Source organism: Pollicipes pollicipes, unplaced genomic scaffold (genome assembly GCF_011947565.3).
Source record: "Pollicipes pollicipes isolate AB1234 unplaced genomic scaffold, Ppol_2.1 Scaffold_3087;HRSCAF=3621_pilon_pilon_pilon, whole genome shotgun sequence".
Lineage (NCBI taxonomy): Eukaryota > Metazoa > Arthropoda > Thecostraca > Pollicipedomorpha > Pollicipedidae > Pollicipes > Pollicipes pollicipes.
This window is the reverse complement of record NW_023596225.1, coordinates 37,194,236-37,221,826: the sequence shown is the minus strand read 5'-3', so window position 1 is coordinate 37,221,826 and position 27,591 is coordinate 37,194,236. Positions and strand designations below refer to the sequence as shown.

Genomic DNA, 27,591 nt, shown 5'->3' with positions numbered 1-27,591 from the left:
CAAATGCAATCCCTAAACTAAAATGGACAACCGAGCTCAAGCAATGCAACTAACATAACCCTGTGTCTTATTAATGGCTATGGTCCTGTTGCGATTTTTGGGACTTGACGAGCATGAAAGCCCTTGTCTGGATTGCTGTCAATGCAATTATTTGCTCAATGCGTCTGACAGAACATTTGGGGATGATTAAGATATCCACCCAGCAGGCCAATGCTAAACTATGTCACACACATCGCGCCTTTAAGTGCTGGCCTTCACAACTGGGAAGACATGTGAAGCATTACATCGCGGGATAAAGCTCTACACTCCAATCTGAAACACGAGCAGCTGATGCATCCCTCCAGGATCAAAAGTACTGCCGCACTGATGCTTTGTGCTCAGCAGCACCACAGGATGTGGCGCTGGCTGGGGCTGCATGGTGCCACTGGCGACTTTGCCCCCGCAGCTCAGCACCTGTTCTCGATGACTGTGTTCAGCGCCAGAAGCGGCCTGGCCGCGCTCTCTGGGCCGCCTGTCCACGCCCTGCCGGTACCGCTGCGGAGCCGGCCGCCCCACAGGCTGAGGCCGACGGCCACGTCCATTTCGAGGGCTTGCATTATACTCTGCAACGGACAATGGCAATGTATGTGTCAGAGGGACTATTTTCATATGCTGGACACATTAAGGGGACCTTTCCCACAATGAACACAGTTCCCTGAATTTCACCTTAACCATAGGTTGAACACAGCAAAACTCTCCAATTGGTTTTAATGATTCGCCTCCTCGTGACTGACTTGTCAAGGGCATAATATTCTGCTCGCAGTTATGCCTTGAACAGATTTGTAAACATTTGGAGGGAAGCTGCATAGAAATGGGCATCACAAGTATGAAGGACATATTTGTACTCATCCAGAACCGTCATGTGGTTGGATTTTTGGCCACTTCCTGGTATCCGGAGTACGAAAATGTTACGGCAGCTGTGGGTTTAAACCAAGTTAAATTTGTCGCTTAAGGGTGTGAAATTAAAGTTGGTAATTCTGGCTTTACAAAAATATTCTGAAGTCGAAAAACGTTGCTATAAAAAGCCAAGAAACTGTTCGGAGACAGCCATCTTACTCCGGCAAAAACACCATGACGCCAGAGTAAAATGAACCAACTTTTTTAGGCCGGCAAGTTAAGGAGGGGGATTTATTAGGACAAAACATCAATTAATGTGACATAAGTTATCAAATTTCACAATGATATCAGCTAAAGCACATCAAAATCCATAAAGACCTTGCATTATCCGCCGGAGTCAGCGAAGCGACTGACTCCCCTTTTGGCCGGCCTACACCGGTCTGTCAGGTATTGTACTTGCCCTGGCTCGGTAAAGCGGTTAAGAGTGCGGTCTGTCTCTATTGTTTGGGTGGGATGTGCAGGGCCTTGCATGTTGACTGGGAGTGGGAAGGTGGAGGCATGAATGTTTGGCTGTTTTTAACACCAGTTAGCTGGTGGAGCGTGCGTAGCGTGACCGTGGTGGGCGTGAGTAGCGTAATCATGGTGGAGTATGAGTGGGTGGCTGTCTGTGGCATGTTCATGTGCATTTTTTTGTGTACCATTTTTGTCTGGATACGCTTATCATACCCATGCTCCGTTTTGGAGGGTGCATAAGCCCGGTGTGTAGCACCCCCCCATTTTGGTGATTGTACAAGCCTGATGCGTCCAATGTATATGCACATGTGTTTCATAGTGCAGAGCATAAGCCTGTGTTGTCTCAGTGTGCCATGTTCAATCTTATGTTTTCTTTCATTTAAAGTGCTTTTACATGAATTGCTGTATATGAAAAGTGGCACTTTTGTTGAGTGCCATCCATTGTACTTATCTCTCAAAGATACCTTACCAAAAATAACACTACACAAATAGAGGAAAGTGGTGTTACTGGTAATGTCACAGCTTGCCGATGGTAATATCACAGGTTGTAAATGGTAACGTCACAGGCTGCCAATTGGAGCACCACACTTTGTCAATGGCAATGTCACTATCCACATCACCCAAGCAACATGCAAAATTTGGTACTGAGTAAGTGACAGCCCTCAAAATAAAGCATGGTTGTTATTCCTGGATTTTCCTGGGCAAATGAAAACAAGCCCTGGAAGAAGAGCAGTGGGGTTATACAAAACAACAAGGTCCGGTCCACCCCAATCCAGGCAGCTTTACACTGTAATTGTTTAAACTCAGTGCTCCTAAACAAGGGGAGAAACAATTTCCCACCCTGGACCAATTGTTTTTTGTTCCCACAATAATCATCACTCCAATTGCAAAACTGACCTGATGCTGGCAGAACCACATGTGAAAACTGCCAGCTTTCTTTAGTTTTAGGATTCCAATTGCAATGACAGTTAAATCAAAATATGCTGAACTGCCTCAATTTGGAAAAAAAATCTGGGACAGTCTGTCAAGCCTCAGTTAGGAAGATTGATGATGGTAAACATGCAATCTTGAGAATTGGTCAATTGATGCTATTCTAGCCCCAAATAACACCAAATACCAACTAAAACCAGTACTAACAACTACCTGGAATAGTCAAAAAACATGGCCAGCACTGACCAGTTGGCACCTGTAACTAGTTTCCAACTGGTCCCAAGTTATCAACCAGTTACTGGACTAGACTTCCCATTGATCCAATCTAGTGCCCAACTGGTTCATCTTTCTACAGCTTGCAAACTAGCTGAGAACAAATTGACAAAATGGTAAAAAACAAATTTACAAGCCGATTTTGAACTAGTCAGGAAACTAACCTAAGAAAAGTTACAACTGATGGAGACAGGCCAATGGTTCACAACCTCATGACAACACCACACCACTATCGCACACACCATTTACAGGAAGGCCATGAATACTGCTTCTCTATCCATGACGTGACCTTGACAGGTCATGTCACTTGACAGGTCAAACCTTCCAGAGTTCACAGCTAAGATATGGACCAGGAAACCTTTATCATGTATATTGCTTGTCAGTGATAACCAGCAACACTCCCTGCGGGGACTGTCATGATGGGAGTGACATCACTGCTGACAGCTGACAGAGTAACAACTTCTTTCAAACCCAGTGAGTTTTGATGCAGTGCCAATTCAACTGCTGATAAATGCAACATGGAATAATGTATGTAGAATGACAGGCAGTTATCCAAATGTGCCACTACCTTTGTTACACAGCAGCTTTACATCAGCATATAAACTATATAAGATGACTTCTTGAGACAACAGCAAATTTATACAATCACCCCATAAAAAGATAAGTATTATTTCATGCCATTAAGAAACATTAAGCACATCACAATAGCAAAAAATGGTGCTGGACACTAATGGTCATCAAGTAGTTAAGCATGGCAAAGAGTCCCCCCCCCCCCCTCCATCCAAGTTTAATTTCAAGAGACTAACTTTACCAAATGTCCAAGCACAGTTGCTGTGGAGGGTGGAGTGGCAATCTCCTAAGATATGGTTGCTGTCAAGGGTGGGGTGGCGATCTCCTAACAAACTTAATCCTAAAAAACACATCCCCAATTGTAAGGCAGGGCCTATTATGTGAGAACCAACAATTGGTGCTCACATTTCTCCTGGGCAATTTCCTCTGCTCAGGCTGACATGCTGACATTACACACCAAAACATATGCATTGAGTGTCATATTGCACATCATTTCATATATGCTGTATGCTTAAGCATCATATGCCATAACAAACATGCAATATATTGGCAAAATAAGACATTGTATGCTGAGCTGGACAATAAACCAATCACAAACCTTGAAAACAAGCATTCACCCACAAATTGATGTATGTTGGCTTCATTCAGGCTGCACCCCAGCCTTCTTACCAGGATTTAGCTTCGGTTTTGGGCTCCAAATTCATTTTCCCAACGCAGCCAACTTGCCAGAATTTTTCTTCTCCATGCTTGGATCGTCTATCGGCATGAATAGCCCGTGAAAAGAAAGGAGACGGGAGACTGCAAACGCATGCAGATGCGGTCGACACTTCCTTGGTAGAGCTTCATTTTAGTAAGCCATATTTGCGACGGTCGGTATTAAAAAATGGGTGAGCTGTGCTCGTATCAACAACTCGGCCTGCAGTCCGGGAGCTTGGAACAAACGAAAAACCCTTGGGTGGACGGGTCCCCCAAGAGTGAGTCAAAATAGGCGTATGCCGTATCAGCCTTCGCAAGCGTGGCCGTGCCACGCGGAATATATCCGCCCTCGCGACTTCCCTTCCGCAGCCCCCCAGCCGAATTCAATGGCTGACTTATGAACTTTTTGGCTAGTAGGATAATATTCGTATGCTAAAATTATACTACGTTACGAAAACTACTATGTATTGTATCACTCAATTCTGTGCATTCTGGCTGTATCAAGGATGTTTTGTAAGTAAAATGAATTTCTTGAGCTAAAAAATAATTATGGTGAGTTGAAAAGTGTTTTTTATCTCGAAATATTTTGCAAAGAACAACTATATAAAAAGCAAATATCTAGTAGCTATATCAATGCAGACGGACCGCAACACTTAGAAGCACTCAGTTGTAGGCAGACTAACACTGAGCACAAATATCATAGTACTATTCCGGACCACGGGATTCTTCTTATTTGCGGTACCACAAAGATGAGTAACATAAGGCAAGTTAAGATTATCCAAAATTAGTGATAATTGTGCATTTTTAGGTGCGCAGCATGGCTACTCTTTCAAATGTGACGTCATTCTGTTGTTTTAATTCTGTGAAAACATATACGGTGCCCTCAATAAGTCACAGGTTGTGGCATTGACCTATACAAGTCTTTTATAGGTCAATGGGTTGTGGTGTCTCGCCCAAAGCCGATTGATTTCCTCATTCTCCGGGATATTGCACGCTTGAAACAATTTTTGATCAGAGAGCACGGGATGTTTCAGGTCGAAGCTTGTCCTGTATTAAAACCACCGATAAAATGCGCCTTGCCCCAGTAGCTCATAGTTTTCAGACATTTCTGAGTTAATCTTTCGAGCTATGGGTCATTCAAGGAGAGCTTGCTGAGTTGGCACTATCCGAAATAAGTCTGACAGTTTCTCCCCGGAAATGCGTCAAACCCTTTTACCTGTTTGCGCACGATCATCACGTGGTCTGACATAACCTGAACAAGCGACAGCACCTCCCGTGAAGAAATCCTGGATCTGCCCCTGTGAGCCATGGCATCGGAGTTAGCACTTTTTCCCTTTTGCCATCGAAACAATTGACAAATTTTATGTAATTATCTGAGCTCCCACGTTACATCCTATTAGTTCTTGGGCTCCAGAAGGTTGGGGAAAGGGGAAATTGAAGCATTGGGGGGGGGGGGGGGGGGGGGGGGGGGGGGGTGGGGGGGGGGATCGTGGGTCCCACCTAAAGTAAAGAAAATTGACACCTGGGGAATAGAACCTGCATCTGGCAGTCGCGCTGGGGTGCGTCTGAGCCGTATTTTGGGGTCGGTCAGTGGGAACCACGGTTCGTCGTCGGTAAATTAAAATAGCAGATAAGGTGTGAATCCCGTACCCGCTGCTCTCCACTGTGGGTTTATTGGCGTCTTGACCTAAAGAAAACTACATTACAAGCACTGGTGAGCTAGGAATAGGCATATACGGTCGGAGTTATATAATTGCTAGCGATTTTAAGTTGCGACAGCTAGTACTGAAATATCCTGATGCTTGTACTACACCCATCTCTACCACAATTTGTTTTTGAAATCCGAGGCGGGAAGTGGCGCGGCATTGGCGTCGGGCTGGTTTTAAGGCGGAAAATACCCGGACTGGGTACGTTCTGCAGCGTTCTGCGGTATTGTGTACACAGGGATCGGCAAGATTTTCGCAGGCTGCTTCGTAGGAAGGTTCGTATTTCTTTGAGTGAAAAGGGACGGGTTGTTTGAACGAAACATTGGATTGGTTGGTGGCGCCTGCCTTCCTAAGGACATATCCAAAAGTGGTTTTGCCGTTCTCACAGTTTGATGCACCAGCAAAGGTGGTGCAATATGATCTCTGCAGCCAGAAGGCGCTAAAACCCCATTAACATCAGCAAAGACATGACTAGATATTGTGGAGTCTTATGCAAACCTGTAGACATCGCAATCTTTGTTACTTACCTGAATGTGGTTTGTATCATTACTGTGCATTGTTCATACAAAGGCAGCATTGTTTGCCATTAAAAGCAAAAAATATTTACAAAGCTGTGAGTGTGATGCACACACACATATATATATATATACATATATATATATATATACACACACATATATATATATATATATGTATATATATATATATATATATATATATATATATATATATATGTATGCTAACACTATCACTATCACCATATTTGTTTCAAAAATGACAAGTGATTACAAAACAGGTGGATGTGGTTTGGTGGTATGGGGATTGACCTCAGTGGATCTAGAAGACATATGTAGTGTGTTGCATAAGTGAGGCTTCAGAATATGAGGTTTTACTTCATGTTGGCAAAACAGGTCATGCTTAGCATTTCAGCACCTAACTTAGGCTTCATCAGAGCAATCAAAATTAAACAAGCAATTTGATTTGAGATGGGTGAAAATAGACCACTTGCATTTTTATATAAATGATTGAAGAGTTCAGTGTAATACTGAGTTTGATAATTGCCAGTGGGGCAGAGCACAGGTGTGGCACAGACATCTTTTACATTGGAGATTTTTTTTGGTGGACTGGGCACAGTTACCCTGTGTCCAGCCTCACCTGCAGTGCAGTGTGGCAGCTTTTCCAGTGGTGTGCCTGTGCTACACATTTCACATAATGGAGGTATTTTATTCTCCTGGTGGGGTAGGGGCTAAGTTGTTTGGCTGAGCCTCAATGCTAGCCATGAAGTGTGCTTAACCAACGAAGTGTATGCTTGATGTACATAAGTGCATTCAGGTGCACTCGAGATTCCAAGTTAGGTGCATTTCAAATGGTTCAGTGAAGGGTATATTGGCATGGCCATTTGATATGATTATGACAGAACTGGTTAACATTTTCCTGCCCACATTTTTATTATACATGTAACTTGCAAAGCTCTCATGTTGTGGCTGAAATTTATCTAAAAGTGTACCTGAAACCCATGTGTACTGAATGAAAGTTTACAAAAAATGCCCATCACTACACATGGAGCTGTGCCCTCAGATTTCAGGTCACCAGATTGGCAGTTGTCAGATGAAGTTGCATTCATTAAATGGCCCATGCCCACACTGATGCTACACCAGTTTTGAAGGCTGGTAGCTTCAGGCATGTAACACCAGATTTGAAAATAAAATATGCTGTTTCAGGTAATGGCACACACACAGGTCCACAAAATTGGGCATTACACCCATGTCAGTTGCTATCATTTCAGATGGCAAATAAGTTCAGGGTTAGTTGACTATGGATGCAAAGTAGTGTGATTGTGCACACAACCAGATAAAAACGAAGTGCATTCTCAGAATGACTACTGTACACTAGAATCAAGAAGGATTGTTTTTGCAGCTCTTACACATTGTAGGCTCACAAAGTGTTACCCAAATGTTGATACATTTTACTTTTGCATGACAGCATGGGCTGAATGGGTCAGATTGAACAGTGTATGTCGACGTGGTCGGCGCGGTCGCCACATTTTCTGCGTGTCAACATCGGTGCGACCACTTGTCCAATGCCTTTGCCATCATCCGATTAAAAACTCGCTGGTGTTTCGTCCATCTCACACTGCATTGGTCATAAGGAAGCTGTATGCTGCATTGGTCGATCTAGTTGATCTTCTTGTCTCCCGTGTCTTTTCCGACGAATGTGCTGCGAAACCTCGCGTGACGAAAGACCCAAAGCGTTCGTCCCAGTGTGTTATTGTGTTGACTATTCGGTGATCACCGAATGTCTTATGATTGACGGCTGGGCTGAGAATGCCAGTGCCACGCTCTTCCGCGCGGGCCGCACCATCGCTGCTCCGTCGCCTAGCCGCCGCCAGACGCCCCCGCCTCCCGTGCCACTCGCCCGTGCCCTTTCCTAATTCTCCCATGGCACCTGCGGCAGCGGCGGCGGCGGCGGGCGGCGGCGGGCGGCGCCAGACGGTATTGATCGCGAGATGGGACGAGCCGGGCGGGAAGGTGACCGCGGCGCGCCGGCAGTGACCCTGGCGCGGTCAGGGCCTCCGCTCCGGCCACGCCGGGCCCGCCGCGCCCGGCAGGGTCAAGGTCGTCGCCGCAGCCGGCCTCCGTCAGCGTGTTGTGTGTGGTGCGGCATCAGTCGCTGCCGGTCTCTACATGTTTCGCGACTCGGAAAATTGGCTTTTCTGGGCGTGTCCGTGATTTGCTGTGGTGAAGGCTGTGAATCATGTCAGTCCAAAGCTGTTTTGAGGTAAGACGTGGGACGTGCCGCAAGTCCATGTGTATGCGAACTTTGGCCAGTGGAGCCGTCGCCCCCTCCCCCTCCCCAGAATCTCCGATTGCAGCGCTCGTTGGCTACGCCACCATGTTCCGGATGCCGTGCTGCGGTCGTGGTGTGACGCCGTCGTGCCTCCCGTGTCATGTGCTGTGGCCGTGGTGTGACGCCGATGCCGTGCCCCCGCCCCCGCCCCTGTCATGTGCTGTGGCCGTGGTGTGACGCCGATGCCGTGCCCCCCCCCTCGCCCCTGTCGTTGCTGCGGCCGTGGTGTGGACGCCGATGCCGTGCCCCCCCCCCCCCCTCGCCCCTGTCGTTGTGCTGCGGCCCGTGGCGTGACGCCGATGTCGTGCCCCCTTCCCCCATCGTGTTCTGCGGGCCGTGGTGTGACCCCTCCGCTTTGCCTCCCCTGTCGGTGTGCTGGCGGACGTGGTGTGACACTTCTCTCTGTCGCCAGATGTCGGATGAGAACCGGCCGGAGGCCGCGTCACAGCGGCGCACGGCGCCCTACCCCGCCGGCCTCAAACTGGCCGCCGTCGCCGACCGACCTGTCCTGAAGGAGACCAACCGCGGCCCGAACGCTCAGGTCAGTGGCCGACGGCCAGGTCGCCGGACCTGTGGAGGTCGGTGGCCGACCCCAGCTCGCCGGACCCGGGTCATGAAGTGACCTGCGGAGCCGGGGACAGCCCGACTCAGGACGATAGGGATGTACGAGCACTCATGGAAGGGCTCCGGCGCGCGCTGACCCGTGCTGGAGGTTACTGAGGGTCGAACGACAGGATAGCGACAGTAACTTGCTGCCGTTTTGCCTTGTATCATGAATAGACTATTCCACCTCTTTGTGATAAGGCTGCTGTCGTAGAAGAGCCGATGCTATGGAGGCTGAGTCTTTATACCTAGGGACAGTTGGTTGGGCTCCGGAACAACGCTTTCGTGCTTGGCAGAAAAGGTTCTTGCCGCAGTTATTTTCCAGATGACATCTGTTTTGATTACATGCATTTTCGTTGCCAGGGCCCATCAGAACTGAACGGCACATTCTTAACAATAACTCGTGTTATTACTTAGGCTTCTGGTAGCTGGTAAATAAAAATGCTTCATGCCGTTCGGCGGCCAAATCGGGCTGGTTTGGACACTCTCCAGTAAGCGCCCTTGTTGGCGGCAGATCAGCAGGCCCGCTCTGATGACAGGCGTAAACAAGGCCACGGTGGTCCGGGGAGGCTGGTCCGTTCCCTTGTTTTCGTCTGAGATGTGATCTTTCTTCAATATTTCCGTATGTGAAAGTGTTCAAAGTAGAGTCTTCAAACAAGGCCTAGTACTTGAGTGTTTGCGTAAGCTCCCAGGAGAATGTATCGGTGTGACTAGTGGCGCCATGTCCACATCTGGGCCGGCCCGCCTCCCTCCCCACTCTCGTCCAGGCCGCCCACGCATGGCTGGCAAGTTCGCGCACACCCGGCCCACACTCGAGTTCGAAGCGTCATTGGGGCCGCGTCCACGCCGCTGGCCGAGCTGCTCCGGCTGGCCGTGCAGGGCGGCGTCGGCGGCGCGCGAGCCGACCGCGTGGGCTTGCCTGCGCCAGGACGCTGCCCGGCGCAATCAACTCGTTAAGCGAGGGTCTGGACTCTGTTGAGGCATATTTGTGTGCGGTTGGCGGTGATGATTGACGACTAAGCTTCAAACTGGACCTGCCCGTCGAGGAACTGCATCCGTCGCAGAATCATGCAGCTTGCGCGATCCACCGAATCAGCAAACTCAAGGCGAGTGTGTCTTCTGAAGTGAAGCTGCGTGGGCGGACGGGTATGGCGGATGTTCGGGCTCGTGGGCGGACGGGAGTTTAAAAAGCAAGGCTTAGCCTTAGTAGCCCCGGACGGCGCGGCGCAACGGCAGCGCCACGGCAGCCCCGGAGCGGCGCCACGCAGTGAATCAGTTCCATGGCGGCAACGGCAGCATCAACAGCAGCCCCGGAGAGGCGCCACGCAGTGAATCAGTCCCATGGCGCAACGGCAGCACCACAGCAGCTCCGGAGCGGCGCCACACAGTGATCAGCTCCACGGCGGCAACGGCAGCACAGCAGCCCTCGGAGCGGCGCCACTCGGTAATCAGTTCCATGCGGCAACGGCAGCACCACAGCAGCCCCGGAGCGGCGCCACGCAGTGAATCAGTCCCATGGCTGGCAACGGCAGCACCACAGCAGATCCGGAGCGGCCCGCCACAAGTGAATCAGCTCCACGGCGGCAACGCAGCACCACAGCAGCCCGGAGCGGCGCCACTCGGTGAATCAGTTCCATGGGCGGCAACGGCAGCACCAGCAGCCCCGGAGCGGCGCCACACAGTAAATCAGATCCACGGCCGCAACAGTAACGCCGCGGCGGGGCTGCTGCGAGGGGGAGCCACGCAGGAGTGAAAAAGGCAGCCACCGTCGGTCCTAAGCGCAGCTGTTTGAATGGGGGGGCGCTGCAGCCTGATAAGCCCTGTCGCCACATCGTCATCACGCCCAAGCTGGGCATCGGACCGCCACACGCTCGAACGGGGGCCGCGGCCAGCGTCAGCTCTGATGAAGAGGCCGGCGTAGCCAGCGTCTGCCCTGGTGAACAGGGCCGGAGGAAGCCAGTGTCTGCTCTGGTGAACAGGCCGGCGCAGCCAGCGTCCGCCCCCGGTGAACAGGCCGGGCGGCAGCCAGCGTCTGCTCTGGTGAACAGCCGGCCGCGGCCAGCGTCAGCTCTGATGAACAGGCCGGCGGCAGCCAGCGTCTGCTCTGGTGAAACAGGCCCGGCGGCAGCCGGTGTCTGCTCTGGTGAACATGGCCGGCGGCAGCCAGCGTCGGCTCGCTGTAGAAGGGAGTATGCTACCTTTGGGGCATATTACAGAAACATACTCTGGTGAAACCTCATGACTAGTTACGTGTAATAACAGAAGTGCTGTGACAACTGCAGTACCGACGAGATCTTATGAAATTATTAATAACTATTTTCGAGTCCAAATTGCGCTTATCAACGTTTGGTCACAACATACACACTTTTGTATTTGTTGGCCCTTAGTGTAACCTGAGTCAACGGATGGGCTGACAGACGATGAAATCTGCTGAGGGCCGTCGCCAGCTGTGACGAACCCGCACATTGCTTGTGTTGAAAAGTGGTTCCTCTTTCTGCGTGAATGACGTCAGTACAAATGAACGTTTGTGATTGTTACAACGCGGGCGCAACCATTTGCCAAGAACGCATTGGTTGAAGTTTGAACCAGTCGGGTCTTATAGAACGTGTAATGCGTCGGTTCCAGTGCGAAAGTACGCGTTCGAAGAGAACCGCTGTGCCAAACGCCAGTTGGGAGAAAATCAAAACCATAGCATGAAGTTTCGCCCAATTCGCGTGATGACGGCTCCATTTTTGTATGCATTTATCGCCGAACAGAATGCTCCAGGTTTCGTAGCATGTTTGCCTGATCACTTTGACCAATGATGTACGTGTAAACAGGGCAAAACAAACGTTGGAAAAAGGAAGCAAAGAAGAGTGTTAATTTCATAATGATAATCGCGCAGTCCAATGCTGTTTCTGGTCGTGTAAGCGGCCACGTCAAATAGGAATGTCCGAGTTGTTCAGGATTTACAGGAAACTAGTAGTACCGATCAAATTGAACGCGTCAGATCAACAGCGAGTCAAAAGGGACTTGCTGCTCTTCAGCTTAGGCCGTTTATGCAGGAGTTTAAGGTGAAAAGTAGTTTTACGAGTGTAAGGTGTCCTGGTACAACGCACCCTTTCTGGCATACTGCGAAACCATACTTAAGCATCTACCGAACCGTACATACAGTTTGACTGTTTTCACTTGCCATCTAGACGAGGTGGGAGTTCGCGCCGATTTCATTAAATGGATGCCAGTTACAGATGCCAGGTGTCACTAACCCACAGTTTATGAAACGCGTATTTCGAACATTTCGGCCATAATTGGTACGTGTCGTGTGGTCCAACGTAATCGCTTACGTCATGCCTGTCGGGCCGGCCTCTGGCGGAGCGCGTCCGGATGGGCCGTAGCTGTCCGGCGTCCCGAGCATCGATTGCCGGTACTCTCATGGGGAGAGCGACGCTGGATTTGTCACACAAGTGGTAGGCGGATCATGCCGCCACAATGTGCGTCCAGTTGCAGTGTCGTACCCGATCGGGCTTCTGTCTAAGGCGGGTCCGGTGCTGGCGAGTCCGTGCTTGCGACGTACTGTGAGCTCAGGCGCTCGTCCGCGGCACGTGCCGATGCGATCGGACTGTCCGTCCCGTCTGTTTTTTTTGTCGGCTAGCCACCGCGACGGCAAAGCCATGGCGGCACGACACCACACAAACCCAGAGTTAAAACAAACGTTAGTTCGAGCTCTTGGCAGAATGGTATTGTAGGAGAAACTTAGACCATTTCACTCGCATCACATGCATACACTGCCAATGTACGATTTGCGTGAGCGCGTCTTCAGTCCGGCGGGCCACACTCACTGTGAAGTGTTGTAATAACGACGCGTGAAGCATGCAAAATGCCCATAAGTATACTGTGTCGAATGTTCGGACATGAATGATTTAATTACATTGTGCCTACACCTATTCTCCGATCAAATCCTGGTCATTCCGCCGGTCGCAATAATGGCTCGAAATTAGGTGTGAGGCGCACACTAAATGGGGCCTGTTGGTTAGAACTCGAGCACCAAGTCGAAGGATGGTTGCGGCCAGATAGCCTCGCGAACGCGGCACTCGCTTCAAATTCTTGTCAAAACCCCAGTGCTCGTAGGGTTGAAATGATGTGAAAAATCAGCCCGGCTGGTCTCACCACCGTCCGATTGTCGAATTACAAACTTCACTGCCCATAACGCACACCGCTCCGTCCGGAAGATCGCGCCATTCATTTTTAGAACGGGGGGGGGGGGGGGGAGAGGATGAAATGCTCCTTGCCGGTCTTACCTGAACTGTGTGAAAATGGCTCGTGATCCAAGGCCGTTTGCCGTGTCCGGCAGGCGATTCATCTGGTCGGCCCGGGTTGTGGCCAAAAATTCTCCAGAAAGTGTTTTGACATTTTAGTATTATGACACAAAATATTACGAGATTCAGCAGCCCATCGACTGCAGAACAAATCTCAACCGTTGTGGATATCGCGTCTGTTCTGCTGTACAAGCTTTTTTGGAAGTTGCGTTGTGAAACGTCGCCATTAAGTCTTCAGAAAGGCTTAATTAATATAATTTTTAGAAATTTTAGATTTAATTAATAGAAAAAATAAAATTCGGATATTTGACGAAGAAATATCCGAATTGAGGAGCCACGCGTTACGTTGACGCATTGATGCAAAAACGGTTTTTGTTAGCCCTTATTTTCTAAAGTGATCTCATGCCTTGGGTGGGGGTCAAAAACTGAAACTGGATTTTCGTCACGTTCTGGGGAAAACTGACGCTTCATCTTGGACTCCACTGCGTGCGGCGAGGGGGCCTAGGAAAAGAGGTTGCGGGCGGCCTCTCACTCCCAGCCCATCCCCACCGTACAGCAGCAACCAGACCTGAGAACGCTCTGCGAACGCCCGTCTGGCCTGGGTGCGGGCGTGCATCGTGCGTGTTTGAGCCGTGCTGCCAGCCGGTGCGATGTGACGCGATCTCTGGCGGATCGCACGTCGAGTGGGTGAGGCCGCTACCTGCCGGCTGCCGGTGAGGCGGACCGGCCGGCCGGCCGGCCGGCGCGGCGCTGACCCGACCGACCGTTGGCCGTTAGCGGCGCCACCGCCGCCGCCGCCCTTTGTGCGGCCCAGGGCCGCGGGTTGGTGCTGCCGGGCCGGCCGCCGCTCAGAGCTGCAGGGGCGGCGTCCAGCCCGGCCGCGCTCGGCTGGCTGGTCTGCGCGCCGGTGCCCGGCGGCCGCGCTCAGACGTTGCGTGTCTTGCGGCTTTGTGCGTGCGCCACCACGTGCGTCGGCGGTGTCGCGTTTCCGCTCGTCGGCGGACGGCAGTCGAGCGCACGCGCGCGGCCGCCGGCGGACGGCAGCCGAGCGCATCACTTCCGTGACCGCCGTCAGCTGAATTTTGTTGACATCGCTGGCGTGGCGGGGCCGGCGCCGAACGGCGGACGGGTGCGAATCTAGCCCGGTGCGTGCCGCCCCTGCGGCGCGGCGGGGCCGGCGGCCGGCGCCCGGTGCGCGGCGCGCGGCGCGTCGCCTCGCCAGTCCGCCGCACAACCGGCGCTGGGGAGGAGGCGCGCTGGACAGGTGCTCGCGTGACGGGCGGGGGGCGTGCCGCGGCGCAGCCGAGCAGCCGGCGGGGCGGCGCTGAGTCAGCGGCGGCCGGTCAGTGGTCAGTGGTGAGGCGGCCGCCACCCGCGCAGCCGCGCCGCCTGAGCAGCAGCCGAGGGCCGGCCGGCCGACTGTGGGACGCCGCAGGAAGGGTGCGAAAGGAGGTTGCCGGCCGGTGTGGACGTGGTGTGACCGACGGTGCGGCCCCGGACGACCCGTCAGCAGAGGGCTGGGCGCGGGGTCGAAGCGTGGGTGAGTTGATTGGGGCTGCGGGGAGGGTCGGCAGGGGACCGTGCAGCGATTGGCTTGCCGTATTCTGGCCTTTGATTGGCTAGATCGTTCACGTTGAAAGCTTGACGCGGAAGCCAACCGTGCGCATGTGATGGGGGCGGTCGGCTCCGGCACAGGGGCCGGAGCGGTCCGGGCAAGCTAGCGTTCGCCTGTTCTGGACGTTAACCAATGCGGCACGGTGAGCCTCGGCACGACAGGACTTGGTTGTCTATGAGCTCGGTCCGTTTGTGTGTATTGTGGCACGCTTGCTAGGGTGATGCTCTCGCGTCTCAACCCGAGGGGATTTCCGTCGTATCTCCCTGGTCGGTCACCTGGGAAGTTAATCTCTACAAGTGTTTGTCCGATCGTACGTCAGATGACCGGGCACTCTGCACTGGGGCGACCGTTACACGGGCCGCTTCGGGGCCCTCCTGCAGGTCACGGCAGCTCCGGCTGCACCCGGCCTGGTCCGGCGCCACAGCTTGATGGCGTTGGAGGTCCGGCCGAAGCACCGGCCAGCCTCAGCGCGGCGATGACTCGTGCCGCGCGTGACATGGCACCCTGCCGAAACAAACAGACCACATCGCGCCGGGTGAAATCTCCTGCACGCGCCCCACCTTCGGCACGTCCGCCGGCTGCCCAGCGGGGGGTCGGCGGTCGGCGGTTATCGGCACACGTCGCACAGTCACCGGTCCGACCGCAACCCCCAGCCCCGCCCCCTGTCCGGGGGCGGACCGGCAGGAGGCGGCCGCGGCCGCTGAACTGGCCCGCACCCGTACCGGGCGGTGCCGACCGGCAGTCCGGGTCGGCCCACCTGACCCGGCGCGGTCCGGTCCTGTCCGGCCGGTCGCATCAGCTACCGGCCGCCAGGGGTCAACTGCGGGCAGCGCGGCCCGGCCGTTCATTGTTCGCCCGCGTTGACGGCCGCTGGGCGGTGCGCCGTCGTGCCGACATGACCCCGGCGATCCCGTGAGAGCGCCGCAGGTCGGAGGTCGGTCGCCGCCCCGCCGCAGGTCAGGCGCCGGCCGCGCGCGCGCGCGCTCGCCGACCGATGCTATCAGCCGCACCGCCAGCGGTCTCCAAACCAGCGGCTCTCAAACGGGCCGGCGGCCCGCGGCGGCGACACCACGCCGACGGCGCGTGCGAAACGCATCCCGGCGTCCGTCACCACAGCACACGGCCGCGGCGGCCGGCCCGGCTCCGGCGCGCCGCCCGCGCCGCGAGGAGAGCGCCAGAGGGTCGCAGGTGCGCGCCGGCGTGCCGGCCGTTCGGGCGGCCGGGCGGTCGGCCTGCAGGTTTCCTCGGTCCCGGCTAGAAGTCGGCCGCCCTCCGCCCTGGTCCGCTGCAGTTGCTGCCGTTGCCCGCGTGTCCGACATGGCGTGCCAGTGTCAGAGGACGCCGTGAAGGCGCCTGACACCGACACGCGGACCGCGCCGCACGCCCACCTGACGGACCGAGGGCGACATCCTCCGGCGGGCCGTTAATCCGACTTGGCTGCGGGCTTCCGTGCTTTGTTGGTATTGTCTGCGGTAGGTAGACGTGTGTGGTGTTATCCATCTGTGTGGAAGATAGAAGTCACGTTCCTCTTCTCCGATTGGGTGGAAGCCGACGATACCTTGATTGTGCCTTCGTCTCAGATCCCGTGTATCCGTCGGCCCGCGGCGGCTTCGAGCCCTTGCGCCACCGTCTCTCAGTCTCCGTCGCCGGCGGTTCCAACATAGTTCACCGCTGCGTCCGCCGGAGCCTTCAGTCCGACGTAGTGGGCCGGGCGGCTGGGAGTGTTGAGTGGGTGCCGGTGCGGCCGTGCCCGCTGGGTCGGGGGCGAACTGGCCGGCGGCCCGATCCCGTCCGGCCCGCAGCGGCGGCCGGCCCCTGTCGGTGCTGCCACCTGGCGTCCGCCGCGAGCACTACCACGCACGTGCAGGGCAAAACACGAGCGGCGGCCGCTGGGCACAGCTGGCGCTCCGGCGGGCGCACGGGGATGAGCGGCGGCTCAGGGGCGGCGGCGCCCGGCGCGTGACGCCGGTCGGTACGCCGGCGGCGCGCCACTAATTGGCGACGCCGCCCACCGGTCCACCGGCGCCGCCTCCAGCCATCACCGGAGCCGCTCGCGACGCCTGGAGCCGCCGGCTCAGGCGGTGGGACGCCCGATAAGGTCACGGCGGCTGGGGACGGCGCTCGGCTCGGTACAGCTGGGGACCCTGCTCGGCAGTCTGGTCTGCCCGTTTTCCTGCTGGCGCTGTGTGCAGCGGCGCACCGGTCGAGCCTGCCGAAGGCCAGCCGTGTTTGGGGTTGCGCTGCCAACTGGCCGTCATTTGCGCAGTGCAGAGCGCCGAAATAATCACGCCCGGTCGGGTTCGCCGTCCGTCCGTCGGCGCCTGCGCGGCCCGGTCTGGCCTGGCCCGCCGGCCGCTCTGGAGTCGGCGGCCAGAGCAGCGCGTGCTGTGGGACGGCGAGCGCCCACTGGTGATCCGGCACCGCTGTCGTGACCCGTTGCGGCCGCTGACCGTGAGAGGTGGCCGGCCGCGGGCGCGGCGCTCTGCCCTCGTCTGACTCGAGCACTGCCGGCCGCGGCGGAGCCTGGCGCCGCCGCCGCGACCTGCGGGGCTTCCTTCGGCGGGCGCGCGCATTCCGGTCGGCCATCAGCCGGTGCGTGCCGGGCGGCAGGCGGCGCGGCGCGGCGCGGCCCGGCCCGGCGGCGAGAGCGCGCGACAGACGCCGCGCGGACGGCGGCGCCGCCGCAGCCGCCATGGGAGCCGAGCAGAGCGCGCAGGCCGCCGCCGCGAGAGCAGCCGACGCCGGCCAGCAGGTGGGACCGCTGCGGTCACGGGCAGGGCTGGGTGGGGCCCGTGCCTCCTGCTCGGGTACCACCTGTGGGAGAACGGTTGTTCAGGTGAGAAAGTGGTGCGCTTTTGGCGCCAGTGCAGTGGGCCGCGGGTGGTGCTCTCTGTGGTCCGGTGTGCTCGCACCAAAACCGGCACCAAAACCGAGTGTGTTCAGCCACATAGGTGAGTTTGCGCCGCTTGTCCGCCGCCTGCTGTCGTCCGTAAGAGCCCAGGTGGGCCGCAGGTCTGCCAGGCATTTACGTGCTGTCGCCAGCCATGCGGTTAGGTGAAGTTTCGACGTTCGCTCCGCAGCTGTCTGCTGCGAGCTGCAGTGGGCGAGCGGTGATCTAACGTTGCGATGTCGCCCTCGTCTGTTTCTCGTCAGAATCCGTCCAAGCGGTACGACTCTTGTCGCGATTGGCCCTCAGTGTTACTAGGTCAGTGATGTTCGCTTTGGTTACGCGTGCTGGGCCGCTTGGTTTAAGGCTGAGGTTTTGCATGTAGATACACGTCCCAGACCGGCGTCGGGACGTCACCGGTGCGTCTTTGTCCGAGTCATTAAGGACCTCTGCGCTCGCCTGTGTGGCCGCCGCCTTGGCGTGGCCCTGGCAGTGATCGTGACGCTGTTATCGGCGCCGACCGCCGGCGGCGGTGACGGGGTGGGTATCCGGGCACCTGTCGCCGCCGCCACTTGTGGTCCGATCCGCCGTCGCCGACCGCCAGCCGTCGGGTGCGCGCCGTCTCTCCGGCGATACACGGCACCCATGGCCGGCGCCGCCCTCGGCCGGAGCCGCCCGTGAGACGGCACGGACGGTCTGCAGGGGCCGGGCAGCGGCCGGCCGGCGAGCCCTGGTACGGTTGCAATCCGACGCCCTTTTTTCGGGCCGGCCGGCTGCGGAGGTCGTTGGCAGCGGGCGTGGCGGCCGCAGCAGCGGCACCGACAGCCGCACCCGCGAAGGGCAGTGAGGAATGGAGACACCCAGACCCGCCCGGGATAGGAGGAGACGAATGAAGAGCGAGACACGAGACCACGAAATCTGACGTCGCTGTGTAAACAACGCGTTCCTTTGCTTATGGCTGCATACGTGCTGTCTGATCTGTTTTCATTGGAGCTGAAGACGGGCTTGGCTTCTCAGAACAATCTTGTCATCCTTTGTGGCGTTTGGCTCCCGGATGATTTTATGCCATGGATGGATCTGTTTGTGTTGGAACATGCCTGCATCCTCTGGATGTCCTGTAAGGCATTGCATCATGCATCACCGGTCGTGTCGGCGCCTTGTTCGCACGTTCCGTCCGTTGTCCGTGATTTTCCGCTCGGGTGATCCTTTAAACGTGAAGGAATGACGGGAACGTCGGTTGCGTTTCTCCTGCCCGTTATAGACGCTTTCTAGCAGCAGCCAGCGAGTGCCGCGCGTCTCCTCTTGTCGGGACGCTTTCTTCGCGTGCGCGGAGCGTCGTGCGTGCACGTGAACCTTCTTGAGGCGTGTTGTTCTTTCTCGCGGCCGCCGGTCGGCCTCCGTATTTGTGTTGTCGGAGGCCGTCGTCGCCGCCCCCGCCTCGCCGATGCCAGGTCTGTGTGTTTTCACGCCCTCGCCCGTCGCCGCTCCGCGGTGCTTCGTCTCCAGGACGTCGCCTTTGTTTCACCAGCCGCGTTACCTGGCGTTGGACGTTCTCCGCCGCTGTGCTTGTGCACGTCCTCCGCCCTGCGGCTGGCTCCGCCGGGTGTGGCGCGGAGCCCCGTCGGGTGTTCTGTGGTGCTCCGCCGAGTGTTGTGTTGTGCTCGGAGGGGTGTTGTGCGGCGCTCCATCAAGTGTTGTGCGGCTCGCCGCTCGCCTCTCTCCGCCGCACGGTCTGTCGATGCGCCCCGGTGGCCGACGCCGTGCGTGCCCCGGTAGCAGCCGCGGCCGCTACCCTCTCCGAACAGGGCTTCCGTGAGCCGCCTCGGAATGTCGCTGAAGGTCGAGCTGCCGGACCGCGGCGGCGGCTCAGTGCTGGGCTCCTCTCGGTCTGCTGGCTGCGATGGGACGATAGGCGGCCGGACGGCCCAGTGTCCAGTTGGTGGGCCGTGCTCCGCTGCTCAGTCGCGCTCCAGGACTGCCAGCGCGTGCCGTCCCCTCCAGACGGCCGGACGGCTCCGTCGAGCCGTCCCCGGACGTCGACCTGGGGTTGTGACCCGGCCCGGCCCGTCGCGGCCTCCACTCTCCCACTTCCTCTGGTCACCTGGCACCCCCCACCCCCCGGCGCCCGGTCGACGGTGCCGGCCGGCCCTGCGTCGCCGGTTTATTTTCGCCCGGGCGAGCGCGGCGCCGGTCGGGCCCCTTTGTGCGGCGGCCGGCCGAGCCGTGCCAGTTCCCTGGCCGTGGTGGGGTGTGCCCCCGGTGGGAGCGCGACTCGGTGCGACACCAGAGCCGCACCATGGGCAGACGGCGGCGGCGAGGTCCACAGCAGGTGAGGAGCGCGTCGTGCGACAGCGGGGTCAGTGTGGACGAAAAGTGCGCGTTGCGATGCCGCTGGGGCTGTACTGATCGTCCCTGGGTTGGGTGGGCCCCTGATGCGGGGCTGTGTTCCGCTCGCGTGCTGCCGCCGCCGATTGCGTGTGTGCGCCACGGGGGGGGGGGGGAGGAGCGGTCAGAGATTGGACGCCACGTCCGGGACGGATGGCCGTCCATGTGACGTTCTCGGCGCTGACCGCTGGCGTGCGCCGGTGCCGGCGGCGTCCGTGCTGGCGCGCCGGCCAGATGGCGTTCATCTGTCGCCTCTGTCGCGTCGGCGCCGCGTGGTGCCGTCTCGCCCCGGCCGGGAGCAGAGCGGAGCAGGTCTGCAGATGACGCGGCCGGCCGGCCAGCTCTGCTGGCTCTGGTCGGGTCTGGCCCTGCCATGTGCCGTTGTCGACACAGATGGGATGCTGCCTTGGATGCTGGGCCTCACTTTGCTCCAGGAGCCATGTACCATGACTCCTTGCTGACTCAGCTTGGAGGAGGCCCCGCCGGAGCCGAGCCTGTCGACTCGTGCCGGTGTCTGCCGGGCGAGCCGTGCCGGTCCGGCCGCCGCCCCACCGCCCGGTCGGCTGGCGGGCCGACCCATCCGACCGTGTCGGCCGGCCCGCCCCGCCAGCTCGCCTTACCCGCCCTGTTTTTGCGGCGCTGGTGCGCCGTTGCGGTACTTTCACCCCTGCCGGGTCGCTCCGGCGGAGGGGCCGGGACTGGTATTCGGCTCGCGTCCGTGGACGGAGCGCGTGGTGGCGGCGCGCCTCGCCCGCTCCGGCGCGGCACCTCTGGCCTGCAGCCAACGGGCCAGCCGCGTCGGCCGCCTGACTGACGCGCGTCGGTCGGCCTGACCCTGACCTTACGCCGGGGAGGACGCGTTCGGCGGCGAGCCGAGCCGGGCCGCGTGGGCGGCCGGCTGGTGAGCTGTCGGGAGGCGGGTCGTCCAGAGGACAATCAGGCGTTGGCCGAGACCTCGGCCGTGGCCCTGCCCGCAGGAGTCTGTCTGCTGCACTTTGGACCCAGTCGGTCGGCCTCCGCGCGTCTGATAGCCGTCATCAGATTGGCCGTTGTCGGCGGACTGCCGGGCGGCACAGTGACCGCCCGGCTCCAGGTGGCGTCGCGGGGCTTCTGTCGGGCTCGTCGGCCTCGTCTTCACTGGATGAGCGTCAGCGCCGCCGCCGCGCTCATTTCGGAGGATGCTCGCCTGCTCGTGGCCCGGACGGCGTCGTCGCTGGTGTGCTTGTGAGGGCTCGGCCGGACCTCCCAGACGCGCTGCGCTGGTTCGTCCGGCGGCCTTGCTGCCGTGCTCCGCCCGCCCCCGGACACGCGGCAGTTGCCCAGCCGGTCCGGTGGACGTGCAGCACCGGTACCGAGAGGCTCGCGGACCGGTCCGTCGGCCCCGGCCGCACCCAGCCGGGCCGGTGTCCGGCGCCGGCCGGCGGGGACCCGTCGTCGCGTGATCTCGCTGCTCAGACCCTCATCGCGGCCCCGTGGGACCGGCCGGCCCGCTGCCGGCAGGTCGCCAACGGCAGCTGGCTGGGCGCCCGTGTTCGCCGTGTGACCAGAGCCACACAGCACAACAGGGTGCTTGGCACCCGTAACTAACTCCTCTGACGGGAAATATTGGGGTACGCTTAGTGGGCAGCGGACTTGAAATATCTGCGGTTTTCGGGCGGAGGGCTCCCATGAATTCTAGCACTGGCAATAAGACCACGATCTCACTGGTTATCGATTGAAATAACCACCCATGTTACATAAATCTCATTCAAAATTAAAGCGTGTTGCCAAGGCTCCTCACTAGCAGAGTATTTGCTCATGTCAAGAAGCTTCGAAAGTAAACCGTATGGTGGATGTGCGAGAAACATCCTCGATATGTGTGTAGTTACGGGATAAACAGGCTGTCTGGAACTAGACGAACTGCTTTCAGTTTTGGTGCAAGTTACAAGAATGGATGGCAGTGGTGTCTACATCATGAGCTTGCAGGCATTAGGTCGTGGTGTAAGGTCGCAGTCCTATTTGGTGTCTGTGTTAACAGATATAACTCAAGGAATCGTACCAGAGCTTTCCTATGAATGCTGATGGGAAGCCAACGCATATATGTTTTTGTGTCCGTGATCACTTCGCAAAAGCACCTGCACTCGTGCCCAGTGAGGGGAGGGTTTGTCCTGAACTCTGGAGCTCGGCCTCGCGAGGAAGTGTCGGGCTTGTTGTCGCGTCGCCTTGATTTGCCCTACCACAGAGATACGGCGATCCTGTGCTGGTGCGAACACGCATGCGTGCGGGGTGTTCGATTATTAGCAGGGTTATAAATGAAATACGTTTGATCGCGCGAATCGTTTGACCCGCTCAGATGCGAGTGACGTGGATGCCCAGGATCCGCCAGTCACCTGCGGTCGGTTGTCACTCATGTCTTAGTCGCTACTCAGAATTCCGTCGCATACCTGATCCATCAAATTGACGTGGCTATCTGCCTTTGCGACGATGCCAGCCCGAGGGTAAACGGAGGCGACGTGCGCGGTGCGGCGGCGCCGCGGGCCGCTGACGGACGAGCTGTCTGCCGCGCGCCCCTCCGGGTGTCGGCGGCCGGCCGCCGCCGCGTGCCTGCGCCCGCGGAATTAGCCCGGCGAGCGCGGCTCGCTCTGCGCCGCGTTAGGACCGGAAGTGATTGGATTGGGTGACGACCGGGTAGAGCTCAGCGAATGTCGGGATGTGCGCTGCAGCCGTCGTGCTGCGGTGGCCGGCGTGACAAGGCCGTCAGCGCGAGCCGAGTTTTTCCTTGTTCCGCTCCCTTTTAGCAGCTATCAGTTCCGCTTATCGCGGTCGCACTGCGGTAGACTGGCGAGCTGGGAGCTGACGCCGCTGGCTGGACGGCACCGAGGCACGTCGCCGTGGCGGCGAAGTGCCTCGGCGAGAGGGTAATGATTTGGGGTCATCAACGAGGCAATATTTATCATAAGTGAGGAAACCGATTGGGGAACATTCCGATAGTGAGAAGGATGCTGCATGACTGAAGGCATGAGTCACACAACGGTCTCCTAGAGGCGTCAGTAATCGAAAGAAAAACTGCTTTCCACCTGTCTGCGGCACATATTCTCCTCTTGTCGTCCCCGCACTGCTTAAGCAAATCGTCCTCGGCAGTCGGACAACAGTCAACAGTCGAACAACAGTCAACGGTCGAACAGCAGTCAGCAGTCGAACGTGCCGCAGCTTTAGCTCAGTTGGGTGCGCGCTCGGCCTCCACGCGGGAGACCTGGCTCGATTTCCGACTGACACTTTGGTCTCCGGTAGCTAACAAAGTCACTGCAGTCTCCAGCGCTCCTCAAAGGTTTTACGGGGGACATGTGCCACGCAGTCGTAAAAAATGACACCACCGGACCCGGCCCGCCCTGTACTGACCCGCCCTCCCCCGGTTGCAGTCGGGCGCGCCGTCTCGTTACGACGCGGTGCGCGCGCTCGACGAGGACGAGAACTGGCGCGACCGCACCGAGGTCATCACCAAGCAGGACCACACGCTCAACAAGCAGCTGGCAAGGGACATCGTCGAGCAGATCGTCGACAGCGCCGCCAGGTGGGCTGACCGCGAACTAACGGCGGCGGTGGCGGCGGCTCTCCGCGCAGCCCGCCGCAGTCAGCAGAGCAGGCTTCTCGGAAGGTGCCGAGCCGGGCTCGAGCGCCCCGCCGTACCGCATTCGGCCGTTAGAGGAAGGCCGTGTGGCCATGCGACTGCGGCGCCCAATCAAAGCAACTAATCGCGAGAGTACGTTGTATGCACCATAGTTTGTATTTGAGTCCAAACACGTCAGAGTGTTTGTTTGCCATGTTGTGTTGTGCGGGCCGATGTGTGTCAGGCAGCGTGGATGATGCCCTGTGCCGTCTGACGCGGTGTGTGTTGCAGCGCGCCTGTGTTGCACGGGCCGGTGTGTGTCGGGCGGCGCCGATGATGCCCGGCCCCGTCTGACGCGGTGTGTGTTGCAGCACGCCTGTGTTGCGCGGGCCGATGTGTGTCGGGCGGCGCCGATGATGCCCGGCCCCGTCTGACGCGGTGTGTGTTGCAGCACGCCTGTGTTGCGCGGGCCGGTGTGTATCGGGCGGCGTCGATGATGCCCGGCCCCGTCTGACGCGGTGTGTGTTGCAGCACGCCCTCCGAAGACTCGTCTCAGAGCTTCGCCACGGTGTCGTCGAACCCGCCGGCGCCGCCGCTCCCCACGTCGGCCAGCCTGCCGGACGTGGTGCGCGGCGTGGCTGACCCGCGCGCCGCCGACTCCGGCGACTCAGGTGGGTGAGCGGGAGGTCAACTGTGGCGCGGCACACCGGGCGCGAGGCCTCAGATGCGTTTCAGGGCCTTTGAATGGTTATTTTCTGTTTTGTGGTATTGAAAGACAGCGAAATAAGCTGTCGGGGCATCGGGGACGGCGCACCCCGGGCGTCTCGGTCGTTTTCGGCCGGTCAGCTGGTCTCCGGCGGCCAGCCGAGGTCAGGTCAGCTGAGGACGCCTGCCCACGTCATTTTCTGGCCGTTGTGTACTGACAGGGTCTGCTGCGCTGTATTACGCCACCCTCGCAATGTGGAACAGTCCGCTCTCTTGCTCTCCTTTGTCCCTGTGTCATGCAACTGCAGTGCTCTTCTGCCCTGCCCCGCTCCACGCGCCTTATCACTGCCTATCACTGTCGCGTCCCATCACCGACTGAGGTCATTTGCCCTCGATGACGTCACGATCTCTGGATTTCCGCTCTTCTCCGCACTGTCGTTTGTGCGGCGCGCCCGCCTGGTGCCGGCGTGAGCGCGTGGTCTCGGTCGCAGGCCTGCCGCCCGCAGTGCGTCCGATGCCAGCCGCGGCTGAGGCCAGGTCGGCCCAGCGGACCGGTGAGATGGCGTGCTTAGCAGGCGAACGGTGCCTCCCTGCCGACTAACAGGGCCGCCGGCCAGCACGGACTGCACCCGCCGCCCCCGTAACACGGCCAAACACGATCACGCCGGCCTTGACAGGACGGGCGCGGAGCGTGAGACTCCCGGCGACTAAGACCCGCTACACTGGCGTGTTTCCCCGGCGGGGTGGACCCTCCCCCCCCCCCCTGTCGGCCAGGGCGGGAGCGGCCTTGCGGCGGTACAGGTGTCGCCTCTCGCCGGCGACCGCCGCCGGGCGCCCACTAAGGTCGGTCGGCGGTGGTCGCTGGCCGCCGGTTGCCGGTTGCCGGTTGCCGGTCGCCGGTCGCCGGTGGCGTGTGTGCGGCTGCTGGTCTCTGGCGGCGGCTGTCGGAGCCGCCTCCGTCGCCCGGACGGTGCGGCCGTGTGCACCGGTGGCGGCGGAGCGTCTGGCCCGGCGCGCCTCAGCCACGGCTGAAGAAAACCGGCCTGCTCTGTGGCGTGCCAGAAAGTGTGTAAAAAGCTGCACAATGCGCGTGGAGGCTGGGCACGGATTCGGACGGCTTGGTATCGCGAGAAGACGAGACCAGCGCAGTTTGGCTGAGAGGAAAACAGCTGATCGTGTTGGCCCAACTGTGGGCTGATGCGTGTAGCTGGCCACGCCTGCTCAAACGCCACCGACGAATCGGCCCGTCTGTGGACGTTTACAGGGTTGATGTAAAATCTCGGCACTGTTACTGGTGTCGGGTGATTAGTTCCCGCTTGTGTGTTTGCATAGCATAGAGTGTGCGTCGTTCGGGAGTCCGCTTGTTCCCAAGCGCTGTGGCGTTGCGTGGCCCCTGCATGACAGCCGCTGTTTTCGACGCCGGTGCTTGCCGTTACAATAGAAGACAACGCCCACCGCTGGAGCGTGCTGTGAGTGTTGTGTCAAAGGTTCCCGTGACTAAGCAACACTTGAGGCTGGGTGCGAACCACGTGCAGCTCGAGGCGATTGGCGTTCTTGAGCTTTTGAGGCTTTCAAGTTGGCGAGGGGTGTGATTTCTAAGGCATGGTGGTGGCAGCTTGTCGCCCATCGCGTTTCCAATCATTTGAACTTCTCGAGCCGGTATCTGACCTGCACCTCTGTAGCGAGCATCCCACCTCTGGAGCCGGCATCCCACCACTGGAGCTGGCATCCCACCACTGAAGCCGGCATCCCACTTCTGGAGCCGGCATCCCACCTCTGGAGCCGGCATCCTACCACTGGAGCCGGCACCCCACCTCGAGTTCCTTCATCGTCATCATGATCACGCCCTCGTATCAGCAGAACATGGGTCGGATGTATGTGTGTGTTTGGTACATACCGTAACGTGATGGCTCTCACATGGCACGTCACAGGCGCGTGTGCTCGGCGTCGTCGTCAGGCGGCCTGACACCGTGCGTGGCGTGTGACCGTGCTGACTGGTGCGTCGCCAGAGTACGAGTCGGCGCCGGAGCAGGAGGACGAGCCGGGGCCGCCGACGATCCGCTCGGAGGCGTCACTGCTGGCCGACCAGCTGCTGGGATTAGCACTGCAGACGCCGCTGAAGCGAGCGCCGGCCGCACAGGCGGGCGACCAGAGCTGCGCCGACAGCGCGCCACAGAGCCCGCCGTCGTCGCCGAGCCCGTTCGCGGGGAGCGCGGCTGCGCGCGGGTCCCCCGAACCGAGGCCGAGCGAGCCGGCGCCGGCCACACAGGCGGCGGAGCAGCCGCTCGCGGTCCGCGGCGCGTCCGAACGCGAAGCGGCGGGTCCGGCCGCGGCGCCGGTGCCGGAGACCGTCCCGGGGACGGACGGTGTCCCTGAGACCGCGCCAGCTGCGCCCGCTGAGCCGGAGCCGACCGCCGCGGCGGAGGACCCGGAGCCGGAGCCGGAGCCGGAGCCGGAGCCGGAGCCGGAGCCGGAGCCGGGGCCGGGGCTCGCTGCGGCCGTCAGTGCTGAGTCGGACAGTGCGCGGCAGGCGGACAGCGGCGCCGAGCCGGCTGGAGAGCCAGAGGCCGCGCCGCTAGTGGTCGGTGACACGTGTCAGCCGGAGCAGGGGCGTGGCTCGCCGCCCATCCGCACCGCCGCCGCCGCCGCCATGACGCAGACCGGCGACGAAGATGAGCCGATTCCTCCCAAGGTCGGCTACAATCTGGACTTCCTGGACGACCCCAGCTTCAACCCGTTCGCCACGGGGTCAGGCATCCGGCTGAGCCCGCCCGCGTCCCCGAGCCCGGCGCTACCGCCGCTGAAGGCAGCGCGCACCAAGAAGCAGCGCGAGGCGGCAGTGGCGGCGGCAGCGCCTGCTGCGCCCGCTGCGCCCGCCGCGCCCGCCGGCGCCGAGGAAGTGCCGGCCAGCGGTGACCCGGCCGCGCCGCCGACGCCGGCCGAGGAGCCGCCGCCGCCGCAGAAGGCCCCCGTTAAGAAGGCGGTCCGGCCGGCGAGGCGGCCTCTGAAGAAGAAGCCGCCGCCGCCGGCCGCGGAGCCGGTGGCGCCGGCGGAGGAGAACCGGTCTGACAGTCCGCCGCTGCCGCCGGCCAAGGGCTACAACC

General features: G+C 59.0%; 1 protein-coding gene across 1 annotated transcript; it reads left to right on the top strand.

Annotated features, from left to right (window-relative positions):
* The first annotated feature begins 8,247 nt into the window (after nt 1-8,247).
* LOC119090097 (uncharacterized protein D806_0078) lies at nt 8,248-27,556 on the top strand. The gene is made up of 8 exons (XM_037212891.1): nt 8,248-8,342; nt 8,824-8,952; nt 23,595-23,746; nt 24,314-24,453; nt 24,979-25,041; nt 26,497-26,690; nt 27,096-27,315; nt 27,543-27,556. Exons 1-8 carry the CDS (start codon nt 8,319-8,321, stop codon nt 27,554-27,556), a joined length of 936 nt encoding a protein of 311 aa, XP_037068786.1. The 5' UTR covers nt 8,248-8,318.
* The last annotated feature ends 35 nt before the right edge of the window (nt 27,557-27,591 follow it).